The sequence below is a fragment of the Osmia lignaria genome, chromosome 9 (genome assembly GCF_051020975.1).
Source record: "Osmia lignaria lignaria isolate PbOS001 chromosome 9, iyOsmLign1, whole genome shotgun sequence".
Lineage (NCBI taxonomy): Eukaryota > Metazoa > Arthropoda > Insecta > Hymenoptera > Megachilidae > Osmia > Osmia lignaria.
In genome coordinates this window covers 10,089,658-10,117,500 of record NC_135040.1, presented here as the reverse complement: position 1 = coordinate 10,117,500, position 27,843 = coordinate 10,089,658, and the positions used below count along the sequence as shown (strand labels likewise).

The window sequence follows — 27,843 nt, the reverse complement described above, 5'->3', positions numbered from 1 at the left end:
CCCAACGACGAACAGACTCGGTTCCAATACCGCTGACGCGTTACGAGAGAATAATGAAACGAACCGTGTGCGTGTGTCTGTGTGTACGTGTAAAGGTGCAAGTTTTCGAGTAGGCAGCCACTCCTCGAACAATATGTGTAACGCGGGCGGCATGGCACACGCGACGGAATAACAATGAGGAGAGCGAAACTTGCCAGCCGGTGGTGGTTCTAACCGAGCATTTATTACGACGCAATCCAGTTATCGAAGTTAACCGACAGGACAAGTTGATTGCAGAATAATACGGTGTAATATCCATCCGTGTACGGCTCACGCAACCACCGACAGACCGTCTGGTGGGTCGCTTTCGAACGATGACATACTTTCCTCGGTATCTTTCCTTCACGCGTCACCACGCTATTTTTATCGATCCCAGAGTGTCGAGTTTACGCGCGTAGGTACTAGTAACGTAGAAAATAGAGAGATCGTCAATTTATTCGCCTTTCAATTGTGATTTTTCATTCGGACCGCTAACGAGCGACGAATCGCTTAGAGCAGCGACCCTAATGTTTCTAATTCACCAAAAACACGGATCCGGCTCGTTCGAAAGAGTTGAATCGCGTGGATATTCAGCCAGCGAATTTCGTCTCTTCAATTCAAAGCATAGAAACGGAAATCCTCGTTACTCGACGTCTTCTCTTTCATGCTTACTTGTACTAATCATAAGTAATCGTAAAAGAGGAAAAGAAAATGAAGAAACGAGTCACGCGAAACGAGAACAACCATCCACGAACGTCCGCCCGCTCTTCTGACATCAATTACCGAGTTTGTACGCAAACTTGTTTTCCCACACTCCTATTTCCTGATACTTAACTTTCCAATTAACGCACCTGCTCGAAATCATCCTAGCCAGCGTCACCGGAGCGAGAAGTTCTACTTACGCGTGTGTATACAACCCTACCAGGGCAAACGGCCAGACGCGAGCGGAAGAAGCATCGAGAGGGTTGGGCGAGAGAAACAGAAGGGGGAAAAAAGGGGATCAACTGTCGCGATTTATTACTCAATTTGTCGAGAATGCTTCTTTCTTTCCGTCCTCGATGGCCCGTGAAACCGACCAGTGGTAATTATTTTTCAGGGTCTCGGCCTCGAGGAAGAAGCAGGAGGAAACCACCGGCCAGGAGTAATAGCGGCGATCATGGAACAACACCAGGCACCGATAGAGTGGATTCTTAATCCGTCCGAACTGGCCTATTGGTAGAAAACGGTAAACAGAATCCTATATTTACGCTCGTTTAACGTTATGTCCACAGAAATTATAATGGCCGCGCGATGCGTACAGTTAACCAAGTGGACAACTTATGTACATGTACTTCGCTTGTTAGCCTTTTAGAAAATTTCCATCGCGACTTTGCCGAACGTGAAAGAAAATTCTAAGTGGCATCGATATTATGTCCCGGGTAACCACCGATAACAAAGCACGAGCTAACGAACCAAGGAGGAAGGAAAAGACGCGAAGCGACGGTATGCCCGTTAGAAAAGACTGGAAGGCAGTTCGCGGTCGCCTGGTGCACGATAGCCGACCCGATGACACGGGTACACGGTGTACGCGGTTAACCTGCATCGAAGATAGGCCCTAACGAGCTGTAGTTCGCTACGTAATGGAGGTTACGTCTCGCTGATAATTTCCGATAAGTGCTCGGCCGCGTTAACTGGAGCAACCGCCGCGCCGGAGGGCTCTTTGCCTCTCTACGATCTACAGTATCGTCGTACCAACAACACCTACACCATCGTGCACCTAGAGAGGTCCTCTTCTCGTTATTCTCCGGTCGTGTACGCGCTCGTCGCCTATATCCAGCGCGGTGATTAACCGAGCCACATTGGCAGCCCTAAAGAAGATGAAAGCCGTGCACGAACGAGTAATCGGGTTATTGCTGCCGATGAAATTCCGTTTTAAAGGACATCCGTGTTACTACTCTATTGTTTCACCAATTTTCACTTGTATAATTAAAGAAACAGTGGCAGATTGAATTAAATAGGATACCAGGTTGATTAAAAATAAAATTACGAACTGAAAGGATTTTCGACTACCATCGCGTTCAAAGTGTTAAATAAGTTTTCGCGGCTCGTTGCAGATAATGGACGGTCATATGTGTCGCGTCGCGAACACACACCACCTTAATAACGGTAAGTAACGTGTCGCGGGCGAGAAATATGAGAGCGAATGTGGCGTGGAACTCGCGAGCAATGCTCGTTTTAGCGATCACTTTGTCAACCACGTCGCTTCGTTCAAGCGCCGAGAACCCGCAAACTGAGAAAGCTTGAAAGAAGATTCTTCTAAAGTTGATTGATAAAGTAGATCAAATCTAATACCCAGAGTTTGTATAACATTGTACATCGTCTCAATTATCAAGCTCAATTTCTCATAGCCGATAAAGCGACACGAGCGAGCGGTCTGCGTGAAAATCGCGAAGCGTTCGACGGGAGAAGTTGAACGAAGAAAAGGAGGGAAAATAGAGAAAGCGAGGAGAGAGAGGAATAGAGATGGAGAATAGAAGGAAGACGTCGCGAAGTTGAAGAAAACTTTGTCGAATCGAGCTAGCTCGTTTCTCCGACAGTAATTGTCCCGATCCATTTCGGACAGCGTGGTAACGGTGGGTCTGGTCGTTATACGCCGGCAGCATCGATTATTCCCAATTATAATAACAAATGCAAATCAGGAATAACGACTCCGGTAGTCTGGTAATAAAGTTTCCCCGAGCTGCTCGTTGTTCGCCGGTGCTTTCTTTGCTCCCTAAAAGCGACTCCATTCGAGCGAATTTCATTCATTGCAAACGCGACGATTGTTCTCGCGTCGAACATCCTTACAGAGAGTCGGGACATATTCTTCCTTTTTCTCCAAACAATCGGAATAAATTAATTAAATATCGAGCAACGATCACGGTGGAAATAATGGTACAATTATCGTTGGCTCGGTCGTGATCGAGATTACGCAACGACGTCTCGAAAGTGCAACAGCGCGTCGTTCGTAATTACGGCGACTGTGAAAAAAACGAGGAGGGAGAAAAAAAGAGAAAAGAAATATTATGCGAAACGAGCTCGGCCTAATTTTCACCAGGCTCGCGCCACTCTTGCCCGCCCGCTCAGTGACGACTGATCGAGCCAGCTCGTAATTACGTTTAATTACGAGGCACAATTTCAACAGTCGCGACTACCAACCCTCCCGAAAAGTAATTGCCCTCGGTTGGAAATTTTACAGCGTTGGGGGAAAAGCATTTTTCCATCACGCGATTCTCATCCAAAGACGATGTTCGCCACGTCATGTTGGCCGCTCGAGAAAGTCAGCGAGTGGAAATGACAGCCAGAGAAGGAAATTCGAGGAAAAACGAAAGGAAAGGGCGTTTGAAAGAGAAACGAAACGGGAAACAAAAAGATTGAAAATGTAACGAACAAAGACAGAGATGGATGCTAACTAGCCGAGAGAAAACTCGAGTTAAAATTTAAATTTGCCAAAGAACCAAAACAACATTATTTTTTTTACCACGGGAAATGTAAGTATAAAAGGAACTTTAGAGGCCTTTTGAGGGGTGAAACTAGAATTTATATTTCGACTCGGGAATTTCGAGCTGTAGGGGATGAAACGTGCAGGACGATTACCGCGAGTAATCGCGATAATCGTCACGGGACCTGCGACTAGAGTCACGACATCGACCTGAGCCCGCCAATGGTCGAACCAAGCAGAACTGAATATTCATTAGCGATGATAATGCCATACGATCCTACACCCTACTGCTTCCCTCCCCGTTTCTCTCGCGTTAGGGCACGTGATGGTAACGTCGCAACATTTAGTGCCATGACTTTGATATGAAAAGTCGCGTTGTCATGATATCGAACTTAAGTAGACATCGAAGAATTTTCACATTTTATCTTTCAATTTTCCAACTCTTCTCTTTTGCAAAACTCGTGACCGTTAGTATTACGTAAAAACGAACCCTTAGCTCCTGCAGTCTCTACAATCCACAACCATTCTCTGTCTCTTTTTATTGCTCTCTTTGTCCGTTCCACCCTGGCAGCGTTATATTTTTCCACCCTCTTTCGCCTGTCCTTTTTCGTTTTTCTTCCGTCGCTATTCATTACCGTTAATATCAGCTTCTCCCTTCGCTACCGTCGCTTCCCTTTTCCTTCCAGATTTTGCCCTCGTCGTTCCCGGTTCCTTGACCCCCTCCGCCTCCTCTCTATCCCGGTTCCCATATCCATTTATTTCTGGAAATTCTTGCGCGCCAGCCAATTCCTATGCGCGCAGTTCCACGGATTCGGTTGCCGTTCCAAGGGACGGAAGGGCGCGCACACGCGGTTGATTATTATTCAGAAAGTATAACGCGCTTCGACCAAGCGTGCACGGCCAACGGGCGAATCGAACTCGATTACGTTTCCGCATAACTTACGAGGGTATAGAAGCAGCCTGCAGCATCGTTCGGCGCGTTCGCGAACGATTGGCTCCGTTTTGATTCCGATAGGTGAAAAGTTCGTCGCGGTCCAGCGATTCAGCGTCGAACGATCGCGATAAGCGGAGCCGAACCGACCAGCCGGTTAAAAGGCGGCCGCGAGCAAACGCACCGGGAATTCATCGTTCGAAATGAACAGATCGGATGAGTTTACGAATGGAAAAATTTCCGATCCTCCTATATGGACGAGGTCTATTTGACTCTCTTATGATTAATCGACGCGGTAAAGACGGCTGAAAAATGCGCCGCTGTTTTGACAAGTGTTCTCAACGCGTTTTCGTTAACTCGTGTTCCTTGCTGGATGATTGATGGAAGTTTGTCGGAATGCTATGGTAACCTTGCCGGGGATCGAAACGGTGTGCAATATTGTACAAACACGAGATATTGATTGAGAAGTTTCAGACTCGATAGTTTCAAACAGTCCATGAAGATGATAGTAGATTCGAAGGATATTCAAGATCCTATGATGCAAAACTTTTCTATTGTAATTAACTACGATTCATAAGTGCATATTGAATTTCATTTCGTCTTTAACAACAAGAATGACGAACTCTTGTAACCGATGAATCACGGTCAGCCATTGAATCATCGACGAGTAATCGGTGGGACAAGAGACAGAACGAATCCGGGAGAAATGCGGACGCGCAACACCTCGTTTATTCGCGGCGCGTTGCAAAAGAACGAGAAATAATTTCAACGCGACCCGTAAGAATAATTTAGAGCGCATTTTGTTCCCTCCACTCTTCGTGGGGAAAGATGGCGTCGAAACAAAAGGAACGGGGCATGGGGTAACGTTTGCGTTAGGTGGAAAAGCAAAATTTACAGCTAGAACGAAAAAGGAAAAGGGGCGGGTCGCGCTATTGCACGCGTGCAAAAAAGAAGCCGCTAGCGAGAGTTGCATGTGTGCACGCGTTCGTCTTTCCGCGCGACGAAGCAGCCCAAGGGCTCGTCGCGACCTAAATACACTCGGCTCGGCCCGTTGCCGTACAGCTTTGGCCCCCGCTTCGCTTCTTCGAGAAACCTTTCGCCTTCTCTGTCAAAGAGAATCTCGAAAGAGTGAGACCATAAATCTTCGTTTTCTTCGCCCGCCAGAGTACCCCGATTTTCAGTCGTCCGTCGTGACGAGAAAGGATTTTCTTTCCTCTCCAACCGAATTCGCGCCAACACACGCGATCTCATTCCTCTTTCTGCTCTTCACACCGACGTGCCAACAGAATACGATCAAATTCTTAAGATTCTTAAAAAATTTTCCAAGTGTGTCAGTTACCGAAGCCGCTTTGTAAGCTATGAAAAACCCGCGAAATTCAAGTAAACCGAGAATCCCTGATTTCTCTTAATGACGGTGAAACGGTGAAATGTGTGCCGATCGAGATCCGTTTCGAAGACGAGATCGCTCGGTGATTCATGGACCTATCCGAACGTTATGGAACCGTCGATGATCCGGATTACCGGGAAAGAGATATCGAACGTCGGTGAAAATACGCATCAGGAAATTGGCTGATTATGTAAATTTCGCGTTAACTGGCTCGCTACGCGTCATGCCTGCCCAGGCTTTCCAGAGATTACGTTATCGTCAGGCAATATTAAGATAATGCCACGTAATAAGGTTACACGCAATTAATAATCACAGCCTTTGTACTCGACGGTTTTATCGCTGATTGTGTTGCCCGAGGATAAATGTCAGTGAATGAAAAAGAAGGTTACTCGACGTTGTTCTTTACTTTGGACGAGGGCAAAATATATCGACATTTGCATTTCGCGTACACATTTCCCCCGCTATTGTGCGTGAACGAGTAAAAGGTTCGATAACGAATCACCTTTTACGCATCGATTTAACTCGATTCTCTTTATCTCGGTCAAGGTGCCAGAACTTCGACCACTCTGTTTCGTGTATCGCTCTCTCCTCATCGATGATGTCATCCCTTTTAATGCGAAACGTCGAGCAGCCCGGGGCATATGAAAACATGACGTTCACTGACATTTCAATGGTCTATGTACCCGAAGGTTAACTTAGTATAGTTCAAAAGTTGAATAATTTTTCATCGACCGAAGGAACACGCGTTTCGCCCTTCGATAATTCAATTGTTAGGTCGTTCGAAACAGTAGGAACCTTTCGAAAATATTTAACTCAGCACCCGCATGAAGTACGAAGATTTCCAAATTACATTTACTTAAAGAGAAAAACTACTCGAATAAACCAGGCACAGTTGAAGAAGAGATACCGGCACACTTTTCACCCTTCCAAGATTCGATCGTTTGGTCGATAGAAATAGCAAGAAGCTTCGAAAATACTCGAGCCCAGCGTGGAGGGTAAACGAAACAGCGTTGCTAGACAAATGGGGTGAGAAAAGAAGAGAAGGTGACGGTAGCACGCGGGTATAAATCGTCATTACGATTGAAAGGTGGAACGATAGCAAGGGTAGCAGAGCCTAGCCTCGCTGTCGGCTGGAAGCCCTTCATGCAAATCTTATCGAACGTAAAAGCCTCTGGAACGGCGCGGAGATGGCAAGAAGATTGGACCAGGCCGAGGAAGAGCAGTGTCATTCCTTATCTGCAGCCTTGGCCGCATAAATGCATCGTAACGGGCCGTGTTCGAATGCCGTCCTGTTGGCTGGGGATGCGCCAACCGGAGCCATCCTAGACTGCATCAACCTCGTGTCTCTACAATAGTCTGATGTATCTATAATCCGAACGTTGTCTGCCTAGAAAAATGTCGGAGAATTCCCTTCCGAAACGTTCAAGTAAATTATTTCGATTTCTTGCCCCTTGCCCACCGCTAGGCCACGGGGATGAAGATAGAAACGGAAAGATCCGATGCGTTGTTTTGTAAATGTTATTCAAGGGTATCTCACGTGTGCTACAACACGAGATACATTTTTCGGTGGTGTTTTATTCGAATCCTTTTAATATGTATCTCTGGAGCCCTGCTAACTAACCTCGGGCGCAATCTACCATCCCCTGTCCTTTTTCTCCCTTACACATTGCGGTTACTGCGAGCTACATCAGCCTCTCATGTAGTGCTTCATGAATTCTTTTTGTAAATTCTATTCAACGTAATCTCGTAAAATTCTTGGTTGGAGCGGCTAGCAGCGAAACGAGTTGTAGGGAAATGTGTAAAGAGAGTTTTACGAGGAAAACTTGATACCTTTGAAGGGATGAGTAAGTCTATGTTAGATCCCAGAACGAAGCATCGTACCTTGTACTTTAGTAGAAACGAAAAATTGTTGATTCCTCGTGGCAAAACAAATGAAAAAGTTTCGTTATCAGTTTTAAATGTGAACGATTTTTCGAAAAGCCAATATCTTCTTCGGCGATAAAGACTGAAACAAGGCTCTACTTGATGTTCCTGCGGTGGTTTTTGCTGTTCTATTACCGTGAATTAGACTGGCGTTTTTGTTAAGGGAATAGAGGCAAAAATATGCGACACGAGACGCAAGAAAAAGTGAACTACCCTCGACATCAATATTCACAACGAGTGTGCTCTTTTGCAGCAAGAACTGGAGGAGCCTCGACCAAGTTAACTCGCTTAGCACGACAACAAAAGCAAACTCGCACGAGAACAATGCGAGATGACCAGACCGGAAACAGTAAAATTTGAAATTCAGCGCGAGGAAAGCGCGTAAATCGCGCGGCAGCCGCATCCCAAGCGCGACCAACGAGCCCTGCCCTACCGCTGGTTCCTCGTTACTCCAAGCCCGGGTTAGTTGGTTTTCGGACGAAAATTACCAGGACGCGATACGCGACAGGTGTGTGTATTTACGAGCGCGTGTACGTTCGCGCAGACTGCAGAGAAAATGGAGCCGCGGATGCTAGGATGCGTGACTCGCAGGCGCAGACTTTTGCCACCCTCTGTTCGTCGAAAAGTTCGCGCATGGAAAAAAAATATTCGGAAGCAGCAATTAAAAGTTTCCTGGCTTATCTCGAGCCGAACCGGGGGTTCGAAGATACTGCAATTAACTGAGTACGATGCGGGAAGAATTGTAAAAAAAAAAAGAAAAAAGAATCACCCTAGAGTAGGGTGGTTCGTTAAGAGGGGAATCTCAATTGATAGGTGAAAAAAATCGATGATTAAAGAAATTTGAAATTTTTAAATAACATCAACTTAAAGGGTTTAAAATCGGCGGAGATGAAATGTTTCTTCCTTTGCACAGATAAGAGGCATAAGTTTAGCAGGTACCGTTTACTTGAGTTCGCGAAACGCGTACGATTTGTTGGGCCGGAACTGGTGTAGCGTCGATGCCACCCGCCGCGTCTGGCCCGGGGATGATCGATACTTTGAACTTGAGTTAGCAGAAACAGGGGAACCGGAAAGCGGAGACGATCGTGGCTCTCGTTGGTGTGTCGCGTGACGTATAGCATCGTGGGATCCATGGTCGCAGTATTAACGGTGATGTAGCGTCCCTGAATGTAATATCGTGTCGCGCATAACCCGATCCGCTCTAACGCACGATCCGATATTACTTTTCGGGGGAATAAATTCGAAGCGACGCTACCTCGCCTGAGTCTAGAGTAAAACGTAAACACACTCGAGAATATTCCTGCTTTTCACGAAATATATTATCTTCCTACGCGAACGACTGCAAACATTCCGGGACTTTTCATCTCGCGATAGCAAACGTCCCTTCTTTGTCGCACGACGAGTTACAGGAGGGACAGGAGGGACGAAAGGGACAGGATGAACGATGAACCGTGGAAAAAATATAAATAAAATACGTAGAAGGGTGGGAAGATCTGGGCGGAATGGTGGTAAGAGCGGAGGAAACGAGCGAAGCAAGGGATGTTATCGCAAAAATAGAGAGACTTTGGTGGCTTCTTAGCGAGGGTAGAAGTACAAGAGCACGTGGATGGAACGGATGCAACGACGGGGCTAGCAAGAGATCGAAGGAGGGAAAGAGGTGGGAGGGGGTACGAGAGAATTCATTAAGGTATGAATAATGCGTCTGCGATGCCAAGGCTGCTGCCGAGAGCACCACCGTGCATACCATGGCTTGGCCACGGCATGGGTGGAAGAGCATGGCTAAAATTAAAGCGGATTCACCCCCTCCGCGGCCACGGCCTCTAGGCGAAAACGTTCTTCGCCACTCACGGTCGCCACGTGCTTTTCTTCGAAGCAACCGAGAGACCCGTGTGTGCTGGGTAAGAAACGATGGAACGCGAGCAAACGACAAGAGACCGACCGGCAAAAATGTCTATCGTCGAGAAAGAATTTAGAACGGGACCTAAGGCTGGCGAGAAAAACTGTCGCCATAGGAGTGCTATTAAAAATCACCCTATCTGTAACTACAATTTGTATACTTTAAAGTAAAATAAAAAATTCACCGAAATCCTCTCTTTTATTCATACGTACGTTTATCGAATACTATCCTTCCTCGTTTGTTTTCTATGAAAAATCGTCGGAAGCGGCGGATGGAATAGTCGTTTTAAATACATTCCGATAACGCTCGTACACGGCAGAGGTACGCCGCGATGTTTCTCCATATACGCCACGCGACCGAGCCTGTTCCGTAACAGCGGAAGAACAAACGACTCGACAGCAGACTAAATATGGGAGTACCACAGGTTTCACGGTTTCCACGAAACTGCTCAATCGATCGACACACGCGTTGCTCGAACATAAGATAGAACACTTTGAAATGCCTCTTATATTATATATTCGAGCGGAATGTTTTTTAACGATCATACACATCTGGCCGATGGAAAGGGACAGAACGGGGCTCTGTTTACCGTGACGAAGATACTAATGATGTTAGAGGAGACGCGACGGTGTAAATTCATTAGCAGCTGGCGTCGCGTCCCGTTCTTCGTGGATTAAAGCGAAGCAACTGGAGCACCGTGGTTGCGATCGAAACTCGGCGTCGACGGTCTTTAATGCGACGAATAGAGGAAATCTAGAAATTGTTTGAAAAATTCATTCCTTTATGATTTACGTTGGGGAAGTAATATTTCAAGGACTCTAGCTCCTAGATTCCAGCATTTTCGAAAATGGGAAGTGAAAATAATTCAGATCCTGGCGTTGCCACGTGCAGAGGTGTAAACTGTTCGAGTATCCTGGCGTGGATGCTTGCCAGATGCCTGCCAAAACTGCGTTTCGAATGTGTACAACGAGCTAACCCAGAGGCCCAACACAGTACTCGGAAGCCGACGACTGAGCGACAGCTGGTATTAACTGGCCGACGAGAGAAATAGGGTAGGGAAGGTGAGCGAGTATCGGGAAAGAACACGACGGGCAAATATCCGAAGTATTTTCCGCGCGAAAGATATCCCTCTCGAAAGCGACGCGTCATTGTGCGATGACATCAGGTGTTCGGATCGGTGAAAAATTTTGAACCGCTGGCATCAGACGCAATTTTAGCAAAGGATCTCGAGGACAGAAATACGAGTTCGATAAAAAGCTGGCCGTGATCGATTTAAAAATTATGTAAAGAAAAATTCTGCCAGAGACTGGCAGATTCGTTTGAATATTCAAGGACTTGGAACGTGAAATAGAACTTTTTTTAGATTAAATTTAACGTTGAGAAGTTCCAGAAGAATACACCTGCGTTTTAATCGCGGGAACGCGGTCATTGATCGGTTAATTAACCGTACGACCCGGTTAATTAACCACCCCATGATTGCACTTTAGAGAATACGGGATGAAACCGTGCGTAGTCACGGAAAAGGACCAAAAAGTTTAGCACATCGTATTTTAGGGAAGTTTTATGAGTGTCCCTCGTCTTGAAGAAGAGGAATCTAAGGGAGAAGCAACGAAAAACCGGCTAGAGCGAACCGGAGGGATAAAGTAGACTTCCAAAGGAGTAGCAAAAGGGAGACGCAAGAAAAAATAAAGGGAAACTAAGGAGAAACAGCGTGGATGGGTGCAATGTAACGATAGAGATAGACGAAGAAAAGGATAAAGAGTACCTCCTTCTGAAGGAGTCATCGACTTACTCGAGATATTAATTTCTCGTTAAAACTCGCCCGTCGAGCTTTCGAGCAAAGACGGACCACCGCGCTTCGAAATTGCACGAAACAGACGGCCGTGGCTGACGGAGAGAAGCGGAAAGAAGAGGAAAGAAAGTACAACAGAGCGGAGAAGAAGCTGCCGTGAAGAAACTCGTTGGCCGTCTTCGAGGCAAAGACCGTGAACTGAGCGACGATCTTCTTTTCTCCACGACAGCCAAGTAATTACGGGGACCAGAGATACTCGGTCGCAAGTGCGCGCTTTATCTCATCATGATCCGTCGGAGCGAACGGTTGAGCACCGAGGATCGCGATCCACCGACGGTAGATGATTTACCCCCGGCTCCTTCTCGTTGTACAAATCGCCAGAGATACCGATTCGTTTACATACAACGCGATGCTTTGTCGCCAGCTAACAACCGAACGTTCCTGGAACGATCGTAATCGTCTGGCCGAACATGACCGCGCGGAAAAACGGGTGTCGTACCGTGTCGTTATAAATGATTCGCGAGACTTTTTGAATTTTTTCGTTAAACCCCGGAAAAACGAACGAACCATCTCTCAGCCGCGTGAATTACAACGCGTTCCATATTATTTCACTTTGGCGACAAATTTTCGCGCGAAAAGAAGAAAAGGTTCGGTCGGGGAAGAGATGAACGACTGATGAAATAGCTGGTAAACGGTCGACGATAGGGTGGGAAAAAGAACGGGTTGAAAGCGAAGGAGAAAAGAAAAAGGAGAGCGAAAGACACAGGGAAACGTGGCGGGCGCATCCGCGTGCAGCCGGCGGAAGTACGGAAAGCGACCGGCCTCTTTTTCCTGCATCCGGTTTGAATTACTATCATCCCGGCGAGCATTGTCTATTGTGGCGGAGAATTATTTTATTATCGCTCGGTCGACCGGCTCCGAATGCTTCCGTGAAAGGCAACGGGGTGAGAGAGGGTTGTTGGCGGGCAGAATTTTGTGCAGACGCGTAGGAACGAGCGTGCACGAGGCTCCACGGTTCCGCGATTTATTGATCTCGCGAAAGAAAACGAGAGGACCGTCGAAAAACGCAGCCGCGACCAACTTCGGTGAAAATGGAAAAATATCGGACGGAAGTAATGCCGTTCAGACTCGCGCCGCTCCCGTAATTACCCCCAACCCCTTTGCAGATTTTACGATCGTTTCCACGATTTGTAGCAGTATCCGTGACCGGAGTCGCGACGTCGAATGAATACAAGCATTACGAGTTGCACGTTTCCAGCTTGTTCGCGGAACGATCGCGACGAAAGCGATTTAAGGTAGGATTGATGAGAGGACTGCTTTCGACAAACCGAAATCGCTCAACTAAGCAACCAACTCTACTCGATTACCAATGCTTGTTCCGCGGAAAGACAGCAGAATGGTCTTGATAATTTAGAGTCGCTCTAAGTAATTGCCGTGAGATTTACAAATTCTATTCATCGATTACGATATCACGGCGGAGCATCCAAAAAATCGTGGCACGCGATCACCTAACATGACAGCGAATTACCTGATAACAGGGCTTACCTAACGAGCCTACAGCGACCTTTTCGAATTAATTAATGTCGCTGAACAGACGCGTGTATCCGCGTGTGGCAAAGGATCAAAGTTCGTTTTGAAAAGGTCTCGGTCACGGTTCACCCCTCTATCAGCGTTCGGGAGCTAATCGATGGAACGGAAAGTATCGTTTCTCGCTTTTGTCGACAAGCTGCAGGCTCGCTTCTGGAGTCGGAACATCGGTGCGCGTAAATTCGCAAGGACATGTCCATAGAACGATTTCTGTGCGGCCAACGAAGCGCGGTAACGAGCAGATCTCCGCGTGTTACAGCGAAAACAACATTCTGCTGCGCCTGTCGGTATCGATATCGCGCTTGTATCGAATTTCGTAAGGGACAACGATACAACCAGGTTCGCGCACGCATGCTCTTCGTGTTTCAAGCACGTTGTCGTGTGCACTTTAAACTAAGCCTCGAGTACCTTCCCTCTCGCGTTACAACTGTTTTGCCCCGATGAAGCGAGCTCCGATTTTAAATCGTAATCGAACACACGTGTGTTAGACTACCAATCGCCCAAAATAACACGGCTTAATATTTACATTAAAATCATGTACGAGGGTTCGAGGAACGACCCGATTCGATGCATCGCTGGCTTGGTGATGCTCAAAAAATCCTTCCGTTATTGAAAACGCGCACGTGTACTCGCGACGCGTAGTACTCACGAGTTGTACACACGAGACACGATCAATATCTATTTTCCGACTTCTCGTTTCGATTCCAGCCACCGTATCTGTCTCTGCAGTCCTATTTACCGAAACACATTGACGTCACAAACTTTTCAACTTGCCGGGATGTCTGGTAACGATGCAATTTTCAATAGGAAAAATTTAATTGATTTCGAGGAATGACGTTCGACCTCGATACGGTGGACACCATGAAACGGCATACAATTGATCGCGATCGTTTAAAATAACGACGGAAGGTAATTCGATTTTCTTCACGAACGTCCGACCAAAGATACACGCGATTTCGATTCTGGTAACAATCGGTTTCGCGTATCCCGCGAGTAGTAAATAACGTCGCAAGTAGATCCGACATTACCACGGCACCGCCATCACTCTGCTTAACACCTACCATCTGTACTCTGAGACAGGGAAAGCGGAACAATAAATTTCGTCTTTTTTCCCACCTGGACGAAGCGAACGTAAATAATTGTCTGCCAATCCCTTCTGCATCGAAAGTCACGGTATCATGTATCAACGACGAGCCTACGCAATGCACCACGCCAACGAAACAAACTACCATCTGCGAAACACCGCGATTATGATTTAAAGATGCTATCGATGCTCGTCGAACAATCTTCTCGCGTTTTCTTCTTTGACGATGTTTCAAACTTCGACGCGAACGAGAGACGATCAGTCAGCGAACTTTCGCCCAATTTGACGGAACGCTTATGAAATATTAATAGAAATCGGAGAAATTTAATTTATTCCCGGGACGCGATATCTATACGGCAAAGGAGGCCCGTTGTTAAATGGCTTAACACGCTCAGCAGACCCTTCTACGTGGACGTAGGCGCACAATACACGTCCATCATCTCTTGTGACAAGAGAAATCATTCGTACGCGATCGCATGGCGAAACTGGTTGCGCTGGATCGTTCCAGGACATCTTGCTCCATGGAATTCTACAGCGACAGGAGTCGCTCCAATAATGCTTTGAGCAAATATCTTATTTGTATCGGTCGAGTACGCGTTTATCAGTGATTCTCAGATCATGAGGTGGAAGGACTGATGTGCCCTCCAGCACAGATAACCTTGCACAATGTTGCTATCAACCTTCCGTTGCCTGAACTAGGTGTTTAATTTAACCTGTAATTTCGAGTATAAATTTCATTTAAAATTATAGAATAATTATTTATCCGTGGGAAAATTTAACTATCTATAACATTGATCGTTCACACAAAATATAATTGTACATGACAATCGTGAGACCTTCGATGAACTGAATATTGAACGTGGCATGACAATTGAATCACGAAACTAATCGTTCAAGAGATCGTGCATCAAGAGTGACCGCAAGATCGTTCCAGGACATCGCGTTCAATTGAATTGTACAGCGACAGGACCAGTTCTGATAACGTTCCGGGCATATATCTTATTTGTACCGAGCGTGTGTGCTAGCGATTCTCAAACTAGAAGTAACAAGAATCGTTCGAAACTGTAGCTTGCAATGACGATCGAATAGTGAAGTTAATCGATGAAAAAAAGTCGAGAAAGAACGATTCGTTATCGCTTGTACACCTCTCGACCACGTTATCCATCGTGTTGACTTATCGTTGGCGAATCGTGTAACCAGCGAATGCGTTTTCTTAGCGATAAACGTGGCTAGCAGTAAAGATATCGTCTCGATAGAAAGAGCACGTTGGCGTCGTTGAAGAAAAAAAAAAAAGAAAGAGTCGTGAATCCAACGTGATAGTTGTCGAGACTGGCGTCATTGTTTATTAGCAGGATTTATCTGGCTCGCTCTATCCTGGTAATAACACGGTACGTTGATTTATTCAGATTTCATTCATGAAATTACGCTTCCTCGAAGCGTGTGCGTACGAGCTTGTCCAGGTACAGGGTGCACGCGTGCATCCGTGGTTTCTTCGTCGCACCGAGAACCAGCTCGCTCGAGTACCCGATCGTTTCGAGCTCAATAACTTTCAAACGCAGGACAGCTTTCCAATCTAGCTCATTAACATCAATGATGCTCCGTTACAACGCCAGCCGATCGACTCGAGAATCATTCAGTGGCGCTCATGCGAAAGGAAGCCGGGGCGATCGGTAACGATTACGTGGACAACACGGGAAATTCGAGTATCAGATATGAAACCGATCGGTCGTATCGAGTTTTTCTTTCCCTTGTCTCAAGTCCCGCGAGTAAAACGAATCCTGTTTACGAGCCGACTCCGCGTAACGCGTTACATGCTACCTGTTTCTTCTGATTTAACGGGGCAATTCCGTTCCAAGGTTATATTTCAAGTATAGATAATAATAATTTTTATTTCGTCGCTCGATTCAAACCGAACAAAGGGAATAGAACGTTCCCGCGGATATTTAGACAAGCTTGAAATATGTACTACAGCAGGCATATTCTTTTCGACGATTTTTCACGTCGCGAACAGCTAAAAAAGTAGCGCCAGCCCATTCTATCGCTGCCAGATGTTCTCCCAAAAATTTAGAATTTTTTTCCTACTCCCCTGAAACAGATTTCATGGCACGACTGCCATATCTTTGCTTGGGCAAATCAACGTTTTCACTATCCTTACTCTTCGTTTAAATTCTGGATTGTTGACATTTTCGACTGATCATTAATGCTTCGCGATGACAACGGCGAACAAATTCGCGGGTCACGTGATTGTAACGACGAGCAACCTTAATGTATTTACAGAACTGAAACCCATTAACGCGTGTCTGCAAGTTGTTAACGGCATGGCTGGCTGGCTGAACGAACAGACAACTTATCGTTTCGCTTCCGGCCGTGAGAACGCCGCGCGCCGTTTCGTTCTGTACAGCTTAAGACGAGTCTAACTATCCAGTCATCCACCTATTCTCCTCGGTTGTTTGTCCTTTGGCGACCGAATTTCCTCGTCGATCCTCTTAACCGTCGATCGACGAGGACAAAATTTCGCGACTAGCATCGATGCAAATGTCGGTACGGATCCGCTTAACCGTCGAACCCGCCGGGACAAGGGCCAGATGAAACTGAGATAAGAGGCAGAAGAGCAGAAATCGAAGAGAAAATTCAGCGAGAAATAAAAGAACAGAGGGAAAAGAGAGTGAGGAAGATTTTAATCCCAACAGCCGAGCGAAAGTTCCTCGAGGATCGAAGTATCGAGCATCAATATTCATGATACTTTTTTATAATTATATACGTTGAATCAAGTTAGGTAACGAAGCGGAGTTTTCCAGGACTCTATGAATGTTCTATCGAGTGAGTGGCGGGAGCGCGGATGTACATATTGAAGAGTGAATAATAAAATTTTTATACGGTTAATCGTACGATCGAAGAAATTTAGTGTCAGGTATGTAAACGGTGTTCGAAGGTAATCAATTCGATGCTGAGTCATTCGGTACAAATTAAACGGCTTCATTGATCGAACCACGGTACACCTGGAAGCTGCTTATCGATGAATCATAAAAATTCGAAGTAAACGTACTAGTCGCGTAGACGAGTCTATCAATCATAGCACGGTTACACGTATCACGGTCCATCAATCAATCCGGCACGGTATTGCGAATTTCCCGAGCTCGGCATTTTCCTATTTATATTTTCGCCCGATCCCAAGTTATCGGCAGGGTCTGTTGAAATCGATTCTCGACGCCGAATTTATCGTGAATTCGTGTCGTCCACGAATTAGAAGCAAGCATCAGGTCGAACCGAGGGAAAGGCACATTCCTTTCGAGTTTATTAAGCGGATCCATTTATTTCCACCGAATCGACGTACGAGACTAAAATTAGTGACGGTTACCAAAAGCTAGAGCCTCGTCGAAACTTCAAGTCTAATCGGAAAAGAGGTCTGGCCAAAGCGCAGGTGTTCCTGCTTAAAGCCGAATTTAAAACACGCTCGTCTTCCATTTATCAGCCGGACCAGATATCCAATTAGCCATCCTGACTCTTTAATACTCGAGGAAATTACTTGAAGAAAGAAAAAGTGTCGCTGAATCATCGCGAGAATAATTACTGAAAAAGCATGGAATGTTATTAGCGGATTATTTGAATTTTTTCCAGTAGGAAATGCTAAACGACGCGTTTAGAAACGCGGCCTAATGGCGCCACTCTAAAGTTAGACTAGTCGCTGTTCTCCGAGCTCTAAGAATAACTTTACCGTGTCGTCCTGTAAACAAACAAAGACCATCTGACATGTTTCGAAGTTGAACATTACTCTGTACCGCGAGAGAAAGCATGTGTTCGAAAACACCGTTGTTTCGTCGTTGAAGCAATTGCGTAATATCGTTCAACAAATACACCAGGGTGTTCTTTTATGCAGGAATTTCATTCGTGGGAGAAAGGCTGGACGGGTCTGGCGTCACCTCTCGTCGTATTCGAAATTTCTGATCCTATAATCCCGTCGCCTGCATACAAATGGTAAATATTTAACTTGTAACATTCCCTACTCCCATGGGGAGGTTCAAAAGTCGAGCTTTGTCCGTCACTCTGACAAAGTGGCCCTTAGAAAACACCATCTGTTACATTCCCGGCTAGCAAGAATTAACGTGGGGTAACACGGTAAACAAGAAATTGTACACAATCCTCGAAAATTAAACGGCCCTTTATGTTCTTACCGTTTAACCGTCGTCGGCTAAATAAGGGATACCCGAAAAACTTGAAGACTTTTCCGAGTGGAAATGTATAATATGTAGATGATTGCAAAAATTTGCTTGGTCGATGTTGGCTCTAAAAAAGATTGAACGTTCTTCTCTAAATATCAGCTACGCGTCTAAGCCTACTCGTCGTCGAACTTGTCTCGTTTTCTCGCTTAATTTACAGCCAACAGCTAATCAACTAGCAGAGTTATTCTAATAGCGTTTACTTACAATGCGAAACCTGGTTCTTTTTTATTTAGGACGCGTGTCTTAATCCTCGGCGTGGTATACGCGAAACCCGTACTGTGGAATTACAATATTTACACGTTGCAAGACCTTCGAGGTAAGGACGAACGAGGATCGGGACGTTTTCAGAAACAATTACATCAGCCTAGATTCGTTTTACGAGCCGTCCGAGGTAATTATTTCGCGACGTCTCCTAAAGGTTCTTGTCTAAAAGTTTTATCACCTCCGAGATGGTTCGCGTAAGTGTCTTAAAATTATCGTGTACCGATTACGAAATCGTTTTGTCAGCTGATAAACGTACGCGTGTTTATTTTCAACACCTTTTAAACGAGCTGAAACGAGGAAGTGAGCACCGAAATAAACTGTCAAATAAATTGTAAAACGAGCGAAACGCTGTTATCGATTACGAAGGGGGACAAACATTTTCTAGGACAATCGTTGCGCGAAAATAACTTTGTACAAATCTCTCGGCGACCACTCGAGAAAAAATGATTGAGAAAAAAAAGGAAGGATAAAAGGAAACATCACGGATTATGGTCGCGATATAACGATGGAAAAATATAAACGTGAAAAGTACAAGTAATCGGTGTAGTTGATTCGCTATCTTATCTAATCACCACCTCCACCGACTAACCTTAATTGATCAAAACAGTAAATCGCACTTACTCGTTGCTCGCACCGTTATAGCGATCGCGTTATACGGCAATCGGGTATCTCGGTAACTGTAAATAATTAAAGGAAACTACACGATGCTCGAATACGTGACACAAACATACAATATGTTACGTATCGTACTTATTATCGAGACGGGACCTTGCACGATCGGCGTAATTTGAAGCACGATAATTTATCATCGTTTCGAAAAGTATGAGAATAATTTGCAGAGTAAACGTAATCAAAACGAGGAGAGAACGATTTTTCGCAACTGGTTCGATATCGAACGTTCCGCGCGTTTGGACGTCCGATAAATTTTAATAAGATTATATTTCTTTTGGCCGCAACACGAGCGTACGTCGAACAAAACGGCCACAAAATTTGTCCGACCGATCAAATCGACCGACCGAATGACGGATAAAAGGGGACGAGTAGAGGAAGACCAATTTGTTTTTATCGGTCCTTTGTTTCTCTCTTTGGTTTTGTATCCCCTGTTCTACCGCCCTCTCTGTTCGCTTTGCTAGCAGCAGCTCGATACAAGCAACGGTTCGCGCAAAAGCGCGTTAATTCGAGCGTGACTATCTACGCAAATTTTCCTCTACCGATTGTGTCTTCGACAAAATGGTCAATTATTAACGGAGTACGTGGATTCGTTTCCCACACATGGTTCTCCGTTTTCTATCGTCCCGCTGATACAATAAATAATAGAACGCGGAGAAATTTCTTTAATCTATTCCTATGACAAACACGCGATAAAGGATTTTAATTGAAGAATTTGAAGCTTTCTGGAGTAAACGAGTCGATGATTTGAGATAAGGTAATTATTCGAAGATCACTCACAGACAAAAACGAGATAGAGAATCTTAGTGTTATCTACACTCAGCAAAAATGGAACTTCAATACAGATCAGTGAATTACGATAACCGGAGGCAATCGGTTGGAAGAACGCGCGAAACACATGCACAGTCCAAATAAAAATGGTTACAAATCAGTGTATGTCGATCGAGCGATTCAGTGGCAAGTTCGTTCATTGAAAAATTGTTTCGAGAATAGGAGGAGGGACATTGATTGGGTTACGCAAAGGCACGCATCTCGATGAGAAACGGCAAGCGTAGGTTTCCGAGGTGCGGCCAACGTCCTTCCAAGACGTCTAGCTCCGCTACGTACCGTGTATATACCGACCGGTTTGATCGGTTGTATCGCGTTTTTCTGTCGGCTTTCCCAAGCGTTTCTCTCATCTCTTTCTCCCGTTGCGATCGACTCTCTACAAACGAACTCGCGCGCCACTATTACCTTCCCTTCCCGCATTTCCGGTTTCCAGCAGTCTGCCGGTGACCTGGGCGCAACCCGGATCGCCAGATTAAACGCGAACAAATCTCTCTCCCGTTACCTCCTGTCCCGCCCTTCTCGCGGTTACGCCGGATATCGTGGAACGCATCTACTTCGCCGTTGCAAGCCGGTAATAAGTTGTACAGGTAGATCAGTTCGATTAACCTCGGTCTGACCCGCGATAAAATTATCCCCAGCAACCTGACCGAATTGATAATCGTTCCCAAACGATATCGATTTTTCTCATCGGCGCGTAACGCGATTCGCAACGGAAACGGTACCGCGATACGGCCGCATAAAAGCAAGCGTGTTCGTTTTGGCACGCGCGCCCCGTCTCGTCTCGGCTCGGCTCGGCTCGGCATGCCATCGTAGTGAACGCGCCGAGGCGAAACTCAGAAATAAACCACGCGTTCCCGAGGCTGTGTATTCGAAACGAGCCGTGTTCGCGCCACGGACCCCTTGGAACGGAACCGGGAACGAGGGATAAACGCGATTGTACCGTAACGACCGCGAGAACATCCTGCGCTCGAGGTTTTCACGGGACGCATCGATACTTCCCATGCGTTGCGAACAGACCCGGCAAACTTGACACGATCAGCTGATCGATGCGGATGGATATTAAGAAAGAAAGATAGCAAAGATCACGATAGTACGGCAAACGGGTTCGAAGAAAACGCAGGCAGCAGCAGGTAGACTAGCTAGAGAAAGAGGTTGTGCCATCGAAGGTTAACAATGCCACGTTCCGTAGCCACGGCTACAATGGCATCTTTCGCATCACTCACATTGCGAGCCATTGTACCGGGAAACCATTGTTTCTCGTCCCATTGCGCGCATCGGTGGCCCAGAGGCGACCGAGGGGTACGGGGCTTGGAAAAACCGGGGTGCTGGAAGCTGGAAATACGAACGGGACATAGTCGCGTACCAACGGTCCCGTGTTCTAGACAAAAGAGTTACGTCAGGCCCATTCACCCAAAACGCCTTTGTGCGTCCGGATATTCTTATTCCAATGCCAACACAAGAGAAACGGAACAGCGGAGACAGTGGCAGAGGAAAGGATCGGTACACACACCGGCACTCGGTCAAGTCACCGGTGTCGTGTGCCATTTTAAAGCCTCCCAGAGATTTTTCCTCTCTTCTCTCTATCCACCACGGCAATGTATGCAAATCGCGGACGTGTATGTACGCGCGAGAACATCTCCCCTCGTATTCGATCAGTACGAAATACATTTTCAAAAATATACGCTCGCACCGTGTAACCAACCCCTCCTATCGTTTTGTTACATCCGGGGATTTTTCCCGTTTTTTATTAAAAGAAAAAAGAATTGTGTACATACATATCGAGCTCGCGGGATTTTCGAATTTTGTTTCCGAGATAAGCTTCGAATAAATATACACTGGCGTTTCCCCGGCTCCGTGGATTCAACGATACTGTCAACTTTATTGTAGAAATCGGGTTTCAAGTTATTAAAAATTTATAGAAATTCGAAAATGTGAAAAGATAATATTTCCACGGTATTCAATGTTGAACTATCTTAAAATTTCAACAATCGTTACCCTCGATTCGATTCGTCGCACCAATTCTTACGTACTGGATGCAAAACACGGCGCAACAAAGGGTAGACGAACCGAACGCGAATTTTCAATCTCTCGCGTGTATCCAGGCTCGATCGCTCGGTTATTTATGAGCTCGTCTGTAAAATTCGAAGAGGGAAGCAATACACGGTTGGGTGAAAGTCGTGCAAAAGAAACTCTCACGAAATTCTCGATAGATAAGCGAATGCAACTGTGAGGAAGAGGGAGATAGAGTTTGTTGTCGCCAATCCGAGCGACGACAGGACGGGGATTGTGAAACGTACATGTACCGATACACACGCCATAAAATATCGCGAATCTGTCGTAATACGAAGTGGAATCGGCGATTGGTGTCTAAGAAGAATACAAAAATAGGGACGATGCGACTGTCACGAGCGTATGATTCATTCGCGCTAAAGTTTCGCGGGCAATCACCCTCGCAGTCGAAACTTTCACGCGAACAATTGTAAAACGTCCTGTACATATACCGCATATTTTGTAGTATCGGCAATTTTGCGTACCAACCGGTAAACAGAGATTGAAACGCGAAAAATTTCGAACCTCGCGTCGATCGGATGTTACGACTCGTCATTCTGATCGTTTTATGCCGGCTAAATAGAAAGATAAAAGCGAACGCAACATTTTATTCGCCGAATCATGCATACAATCTATCGAGAGCAAAATTCAATCGTGAATATTACAAGCGAACTCGGTCGATTGAAGTAAAAAATTTCATCAACAATTTCGCGAACAATTCGAGCACAATGGTATCGTTTCTCGCGTATTATTCGAGCAAACAGGATGGTTCTAGCAAAAAAAATATATTTAGCAATTGATGGTTGAATTGTTTTCCACAAAAAAGAAGATATTTCCTATACTACAATTAGCAAGAAGACGGTCAGTACGGTAACTTGCATATTACAGACCTTTGGATCCGCTTAGCGTATCAAGAATGAATAATTCATCGCTATTCGATACGTAGGATGTATTTCAGTAATTGCATCAGGTGTTAGATGAAAGGAAACTTCAGCAAGGTCGTCCGACACTTTACACCCGTTTATTTTTATCCTCGCTTTTTTTTTGCAGACTCGGTGTGGTCTTGGCAATTATCGTAATTAGTTGCATTAATAGATGGCATTCCAGGAATTGCCGTTTAAAGAATCCAAGCATTGCGAAACGACCTATACCATCTTTCAATTCATAATTATATTTTTCCTGCTGAAAAAACACCGTCTCGCGTTCCCGTCTAATTTACCTTTCTACACGAACCCGCAACAAGTTTGTCATAACAATTGATAATTAACGGAGCAGCGTTCGAACGAACCGCGTCAGCGAACTCCAAATCAACAAGTCGTAAAGTTTTCAAGCAAGGTTTCCAGTTTGACGAACGGTCACGCGATCGAATGCTCGCGCACGTTTAAACCGAGGAAACTCTTCGCTCGTTTTTCACGGCTGAAAATCGGCCGAGTTACATCGGTTTCGACGGCCCGCTGCATCGACCGGTCATTTCGTCGGCAGCGAGGATAATTGCCGGCGAAACGGGCTCGTGTAAAGTTCGGAATACAAGAATATACGACAGAGAGCACCTGTCGAATCGCATTATCGGTCTCGCGAGTAACGCTGTCGCGTTGTCGATGTGACCGAACCATATGTTCAACGATCGGATGACGCTGTCCGTGTACATCAACGTGTTAACTTGCGAAATGTTATCCCAAAAAGCTAGTTATTATCTCTACATACGTACCGGAGCCAACCTGGGAATCGTTCGATCGTGTAACAAACAGAAGAATCACGATCGACAATGAAACGGAAGGATAGACATTGGCCTGGCTAGAGTGACGTATTTCTTGGCCGATAATAAAAACAGTGAATCGTACGGGTAATTAACGAGAAAGAGGAGAAAGCGAGTACTAAAGTGGCGGTCGGTTTTCCACTGGGAAACCCTTCGAGACGTTCAATTAGGCAGCGCGCCAAACTAAAGCCGACCCAACAATGTTGCGCGGGTCAAACATCGAGTTCTAAACGACAAACCGAGATTTCCTTGCCATAAATTTCCCTCCTAGCCCAACGATCAGATACGGCATCGGTAATTAAAGGAAACGACGATTAAAAGGTATTACACGAACGCTCGATAAAATCTGACGATACACTCGCTTACTTTCTCGAGCTCATCGAAACTGTCTCTTCTTAATTACCCTTTGAATCACTATTCTACGTGTCTGTGTATGAGTGTGTACGTGTACATCGATCACGAATTTCCTGACTCCGTTAAACGAAACTCAACTTTGCGCGTTTATAGCTATCGCATCTAATTAGCGGTGATTAAGCAACAGCGTACACCAGAATTCATTAAATATAATCAACAGTTAAATTCCTGACCTAGATAATGTTTGCAAACAGCAAGATAACTGCGATACCAGATTCTAGGAAATACTACGCGATCCATTTCACGCTGCTATCTAATAAACGAGAATTCGCCTTTCTTCCAGTTGTATCATACGTTTTATAACTATCTGACATTAACATTAACCAGTTAATTGCGCTCGACCTTATACACGTTTTCTACTATAAAAAATGACCATTGATTATAAAAACTCGAAATTTCAATAAGATGAAATAAAAATGTCATTTGGTGGTATGTTTCCTTTATATGTATTACCAATAGAACTGCAACAATGTATTTTATAAAAAAAAAAAAATTGATTATTCTCTGTGATATATCGGGCATTCCCCATACAATGTATTATTTTTTACAAACTGACAATGAGGTAATTATTTTCTCCAATGCATCTACTATTCTCCGAATTTATTTGTGTACTTTAATTTTATTCATAATTTTATATGAATTTTATTATTTTTTGACAATTTTAAAATTTTTAATAATAACAACCTTTTCAACAATGTACTGTTAATTTTGTATCGAATAAAAATGTAACCCTTCCTCCTTTTACATGACTTTTTTTGTACAATTTATAATAGGAGCATTTATCCTGCGGTCGACGTCTATACACGTCTTTGCTTGATTTTAATTCCGTATACCACGAGGAGTTTTTAAAACTAAACTCCGCAGTTAAGTGGTTAACACATAAATCTAAATTTTGGTATGTTTTATTTGTGCCGTAAGATCGTAAGGAAGTGTTTTCCAAACGCGCACGTGTACCGTGATGATTTTCTCCGGATTGGTATGTATACGGGTTTATCGTCCCTGAAGGTTTAAAAGGAAAGAGGCGGATAGTCTGATGGCGCCATCATTCGTAGTATTTTAAATGAACCGAGGAAACTGTTGTACTCCGACTGAGATATTGAATGGGGAACAAGTACGCGCCCCTCTTGCCTTCCCCGGCCACTGGAAGGTCATTGCACACTCGTAAACAAACAGGACGCGCCGTCTATAGTACGCTTGGCCGCGTCACTGAACGTACACACCGATCTAATACCGTGGCTCAAGGTCGTCCCGTCATAATAGCCCGTCGCATATCGATAATCGATTTAAACGGAGTCCGGCCAAAAAATCCACCGGTTAAACTACATGTATGTACACGATCCACTACCGTTGCCCGCTAATTCGGAGCGTACGAAAATATCCGATACGACAACAACAATGTTAACTCGATACCGTATTTGTAAATAATCTTGGCCGTTTTATGAAATTTACGCGCGAGCGAGCAAATAATTTGGTTGATTACGCGTCAGTGAACTCGATGGACAACGACGCGACGACGCGGCGTTACTACGTTGACCGTTAGAAATTCAAATATGGCGGTCGAGGTTACGAGCGCCTTTACGCGTTCAAAATTCACGGCCGGTACTTGAACTTCTCCGTTAGCGCGGCTTAATTTCTAGCATTGTATATGTTGACATGTTCGAAAGAAATGTAAATACATAATCGTGTGAAGACGGTTGCGAAAGCTTGCTAGAAAGTAGATGAATTCGCTTACCTGTTGCCAATGATCCTCGAGCGACGGCTGGGCCGAAAAGTATCCGGTGTCGTGTATGTCTTGCAACTCCCTAAATATGTTCCCGCTCGGCAGGATATCCATGGTTACGGCGGTTGGATCCGTTCGTAACTGGCTCCGGCACAACGAAATGAAATGGCTCCGAAGCAAATCAACCAACAAGAATAACAAAAGAACAAAACTACGCGGGCTCAGTGGCTGGTAATACGAAGGACTTAGATGGTAACGGAGCGCGTTCACTAACTACACGCCGATACGCGACTCGACGTGACTCTAACGCACGCACGTACACGCAGCAGCAGGTAGTGGCACGCACACGTGCTTATCATCGAAGAAACACCGACGGTTACGGCGTCACCGTAGTAGGATGACCGACAGGGACCGATACGGAGCGACAAGAGAGGTTAACGGGCGACTCTGTTCGACGAGAACTAGAGAGGGACCTGCTGCTCCAAACCGCTTCCTTTTTCCGCGCGCGCACAAACACCACGAACCGCGTTGCTTCGAGCCGTGAGACCGATATATCTCGCTGCACTACCGGCTTTACTGTTGTTGTTGTTGTTGTTGTTGTTGTTGTTATTGCCACTAGCGCTAGTACGGACAACGAAACTCACTGCAACGCCGTTGCTTGTGCGTATCGACGCTCTGTCTGTTCTTGATAGCGTCGCGTACACGAGACACGCGCGACAGCATCCATCATACGTGGAACGTGACAGCCGAGAATCCTTGTAATCACGGAACGAAAGACGAAACGTCAAAGCGCCGGCACGAGTAACGACTCGGTATCTGTTCGATTCATTCGGCTTCTCGCTTTCCTTTCTCTCTCTCTCTTTTTCTCTCTTCCACTTCACTCTCTAGGATGTTCCGATTTTTCGACTCTCTCTGAGACTCCTTTTCTCGCAGAAAACAGCCTCGTACCACTCGCGTTCGTTCGCTCCGAAAACTCGTGTACAAAACACACTCTAGCGAGGAACACACGCGGCTCTGCCGTCACCTACCGGCTTTTTTTCCCGCGACACTTTTAGACGTCGCGAGGTTACGTCACGGTTTTAAAATCGCGCCGGTCACCACGATCGAGTTAAATACACGTCGCTGGGGATGGATGACGAAAAAACACCGACGAGATATTAAACACTCCACAAGGAGCAACGATATCCCCTACCGTTAATGCGTACAGACTCTTCCGCGCGAGCGCCGAAGAGTGACTGACGTTCCCTTGCCATAACTGTACGCGAGCAGGACCGAACTCGGCCGAACCCGGCCGAGTGGTACCGAACGCGCGCTCGTTGCCGGCGACGCTCTAACGCGGCCGGCGACCGCTTCGCGTCGTGGCAGCACTGCTCGGTGGCGTCGCGACGCCGCTTCCCCGAATCTTTTCCATCGCGTCCACCAACGATCTTTGACTCGCATGCCATTTTCCTCCCAGGATATCCTTGGACGAAATTAGAGGGATTACGATGCTTACGGAACGGTCTTAGAAGAACCGTTTTATACAGAATCATACAAATTATATCTTCCTTTTTGTACTCTCTTCCTTGCTATCCTATTAAACTACCTACCACTTTTTTTTCAATTAATTAAACAGTAAGCTTAAGTAAAGCATTCCGCTATCGTTTATTAGCGCTGTAACGATCAAACCCGCCAAGAAATGTTGTTTGTGTAATATAAATGTTATTTTTAATGTATTTTTCTCCAATCTTATCTATTACTTTTAACGCAAAACTATTTGTTCTTACCGCTTACTTTTCTTTACCACGCTCTAATAACCCATTCTCTTCGTTAGAATATAAAGATTCCAAGAACTGCATGAGTAG

The 27,843-nt window shown here is 45.5% G+C and overlaps 1 protein-coding gene across 4 annotated transcripts in view; it reads right to left on the bottom strand.

Annotated features, from left to right (window-relative positions):
• LOC117601643 (Krueppel-like factor 6) overlaps nt 1-27,284 on the bottom strand; it is a 219,540-nt gene extending 192,256 nt beyond the window's left edge. For 3 of the 4 annotated variants that reach the window (XM_076690046.1, XM_034318672.2, XM_076690047.1), the window contains exon 1: nt 26,012-27,284. Coding sequence is in view for 1 of the 4 variants with exons in the window: in XM_034318665.2 (XP_034174556.1) it covers nt 26,012-26,113 (102 nt within the window). In the remaining 3 variants the exon portion in view is untranslated. The remainder of the gene's footprint in view (nt 1-26,011) is intronic. The other variant, XM_034318665.2, reaches the window with a different exon arrangement.
• Nucleotides 27,285-27,843: the final 559 nt, after the last annotated feature.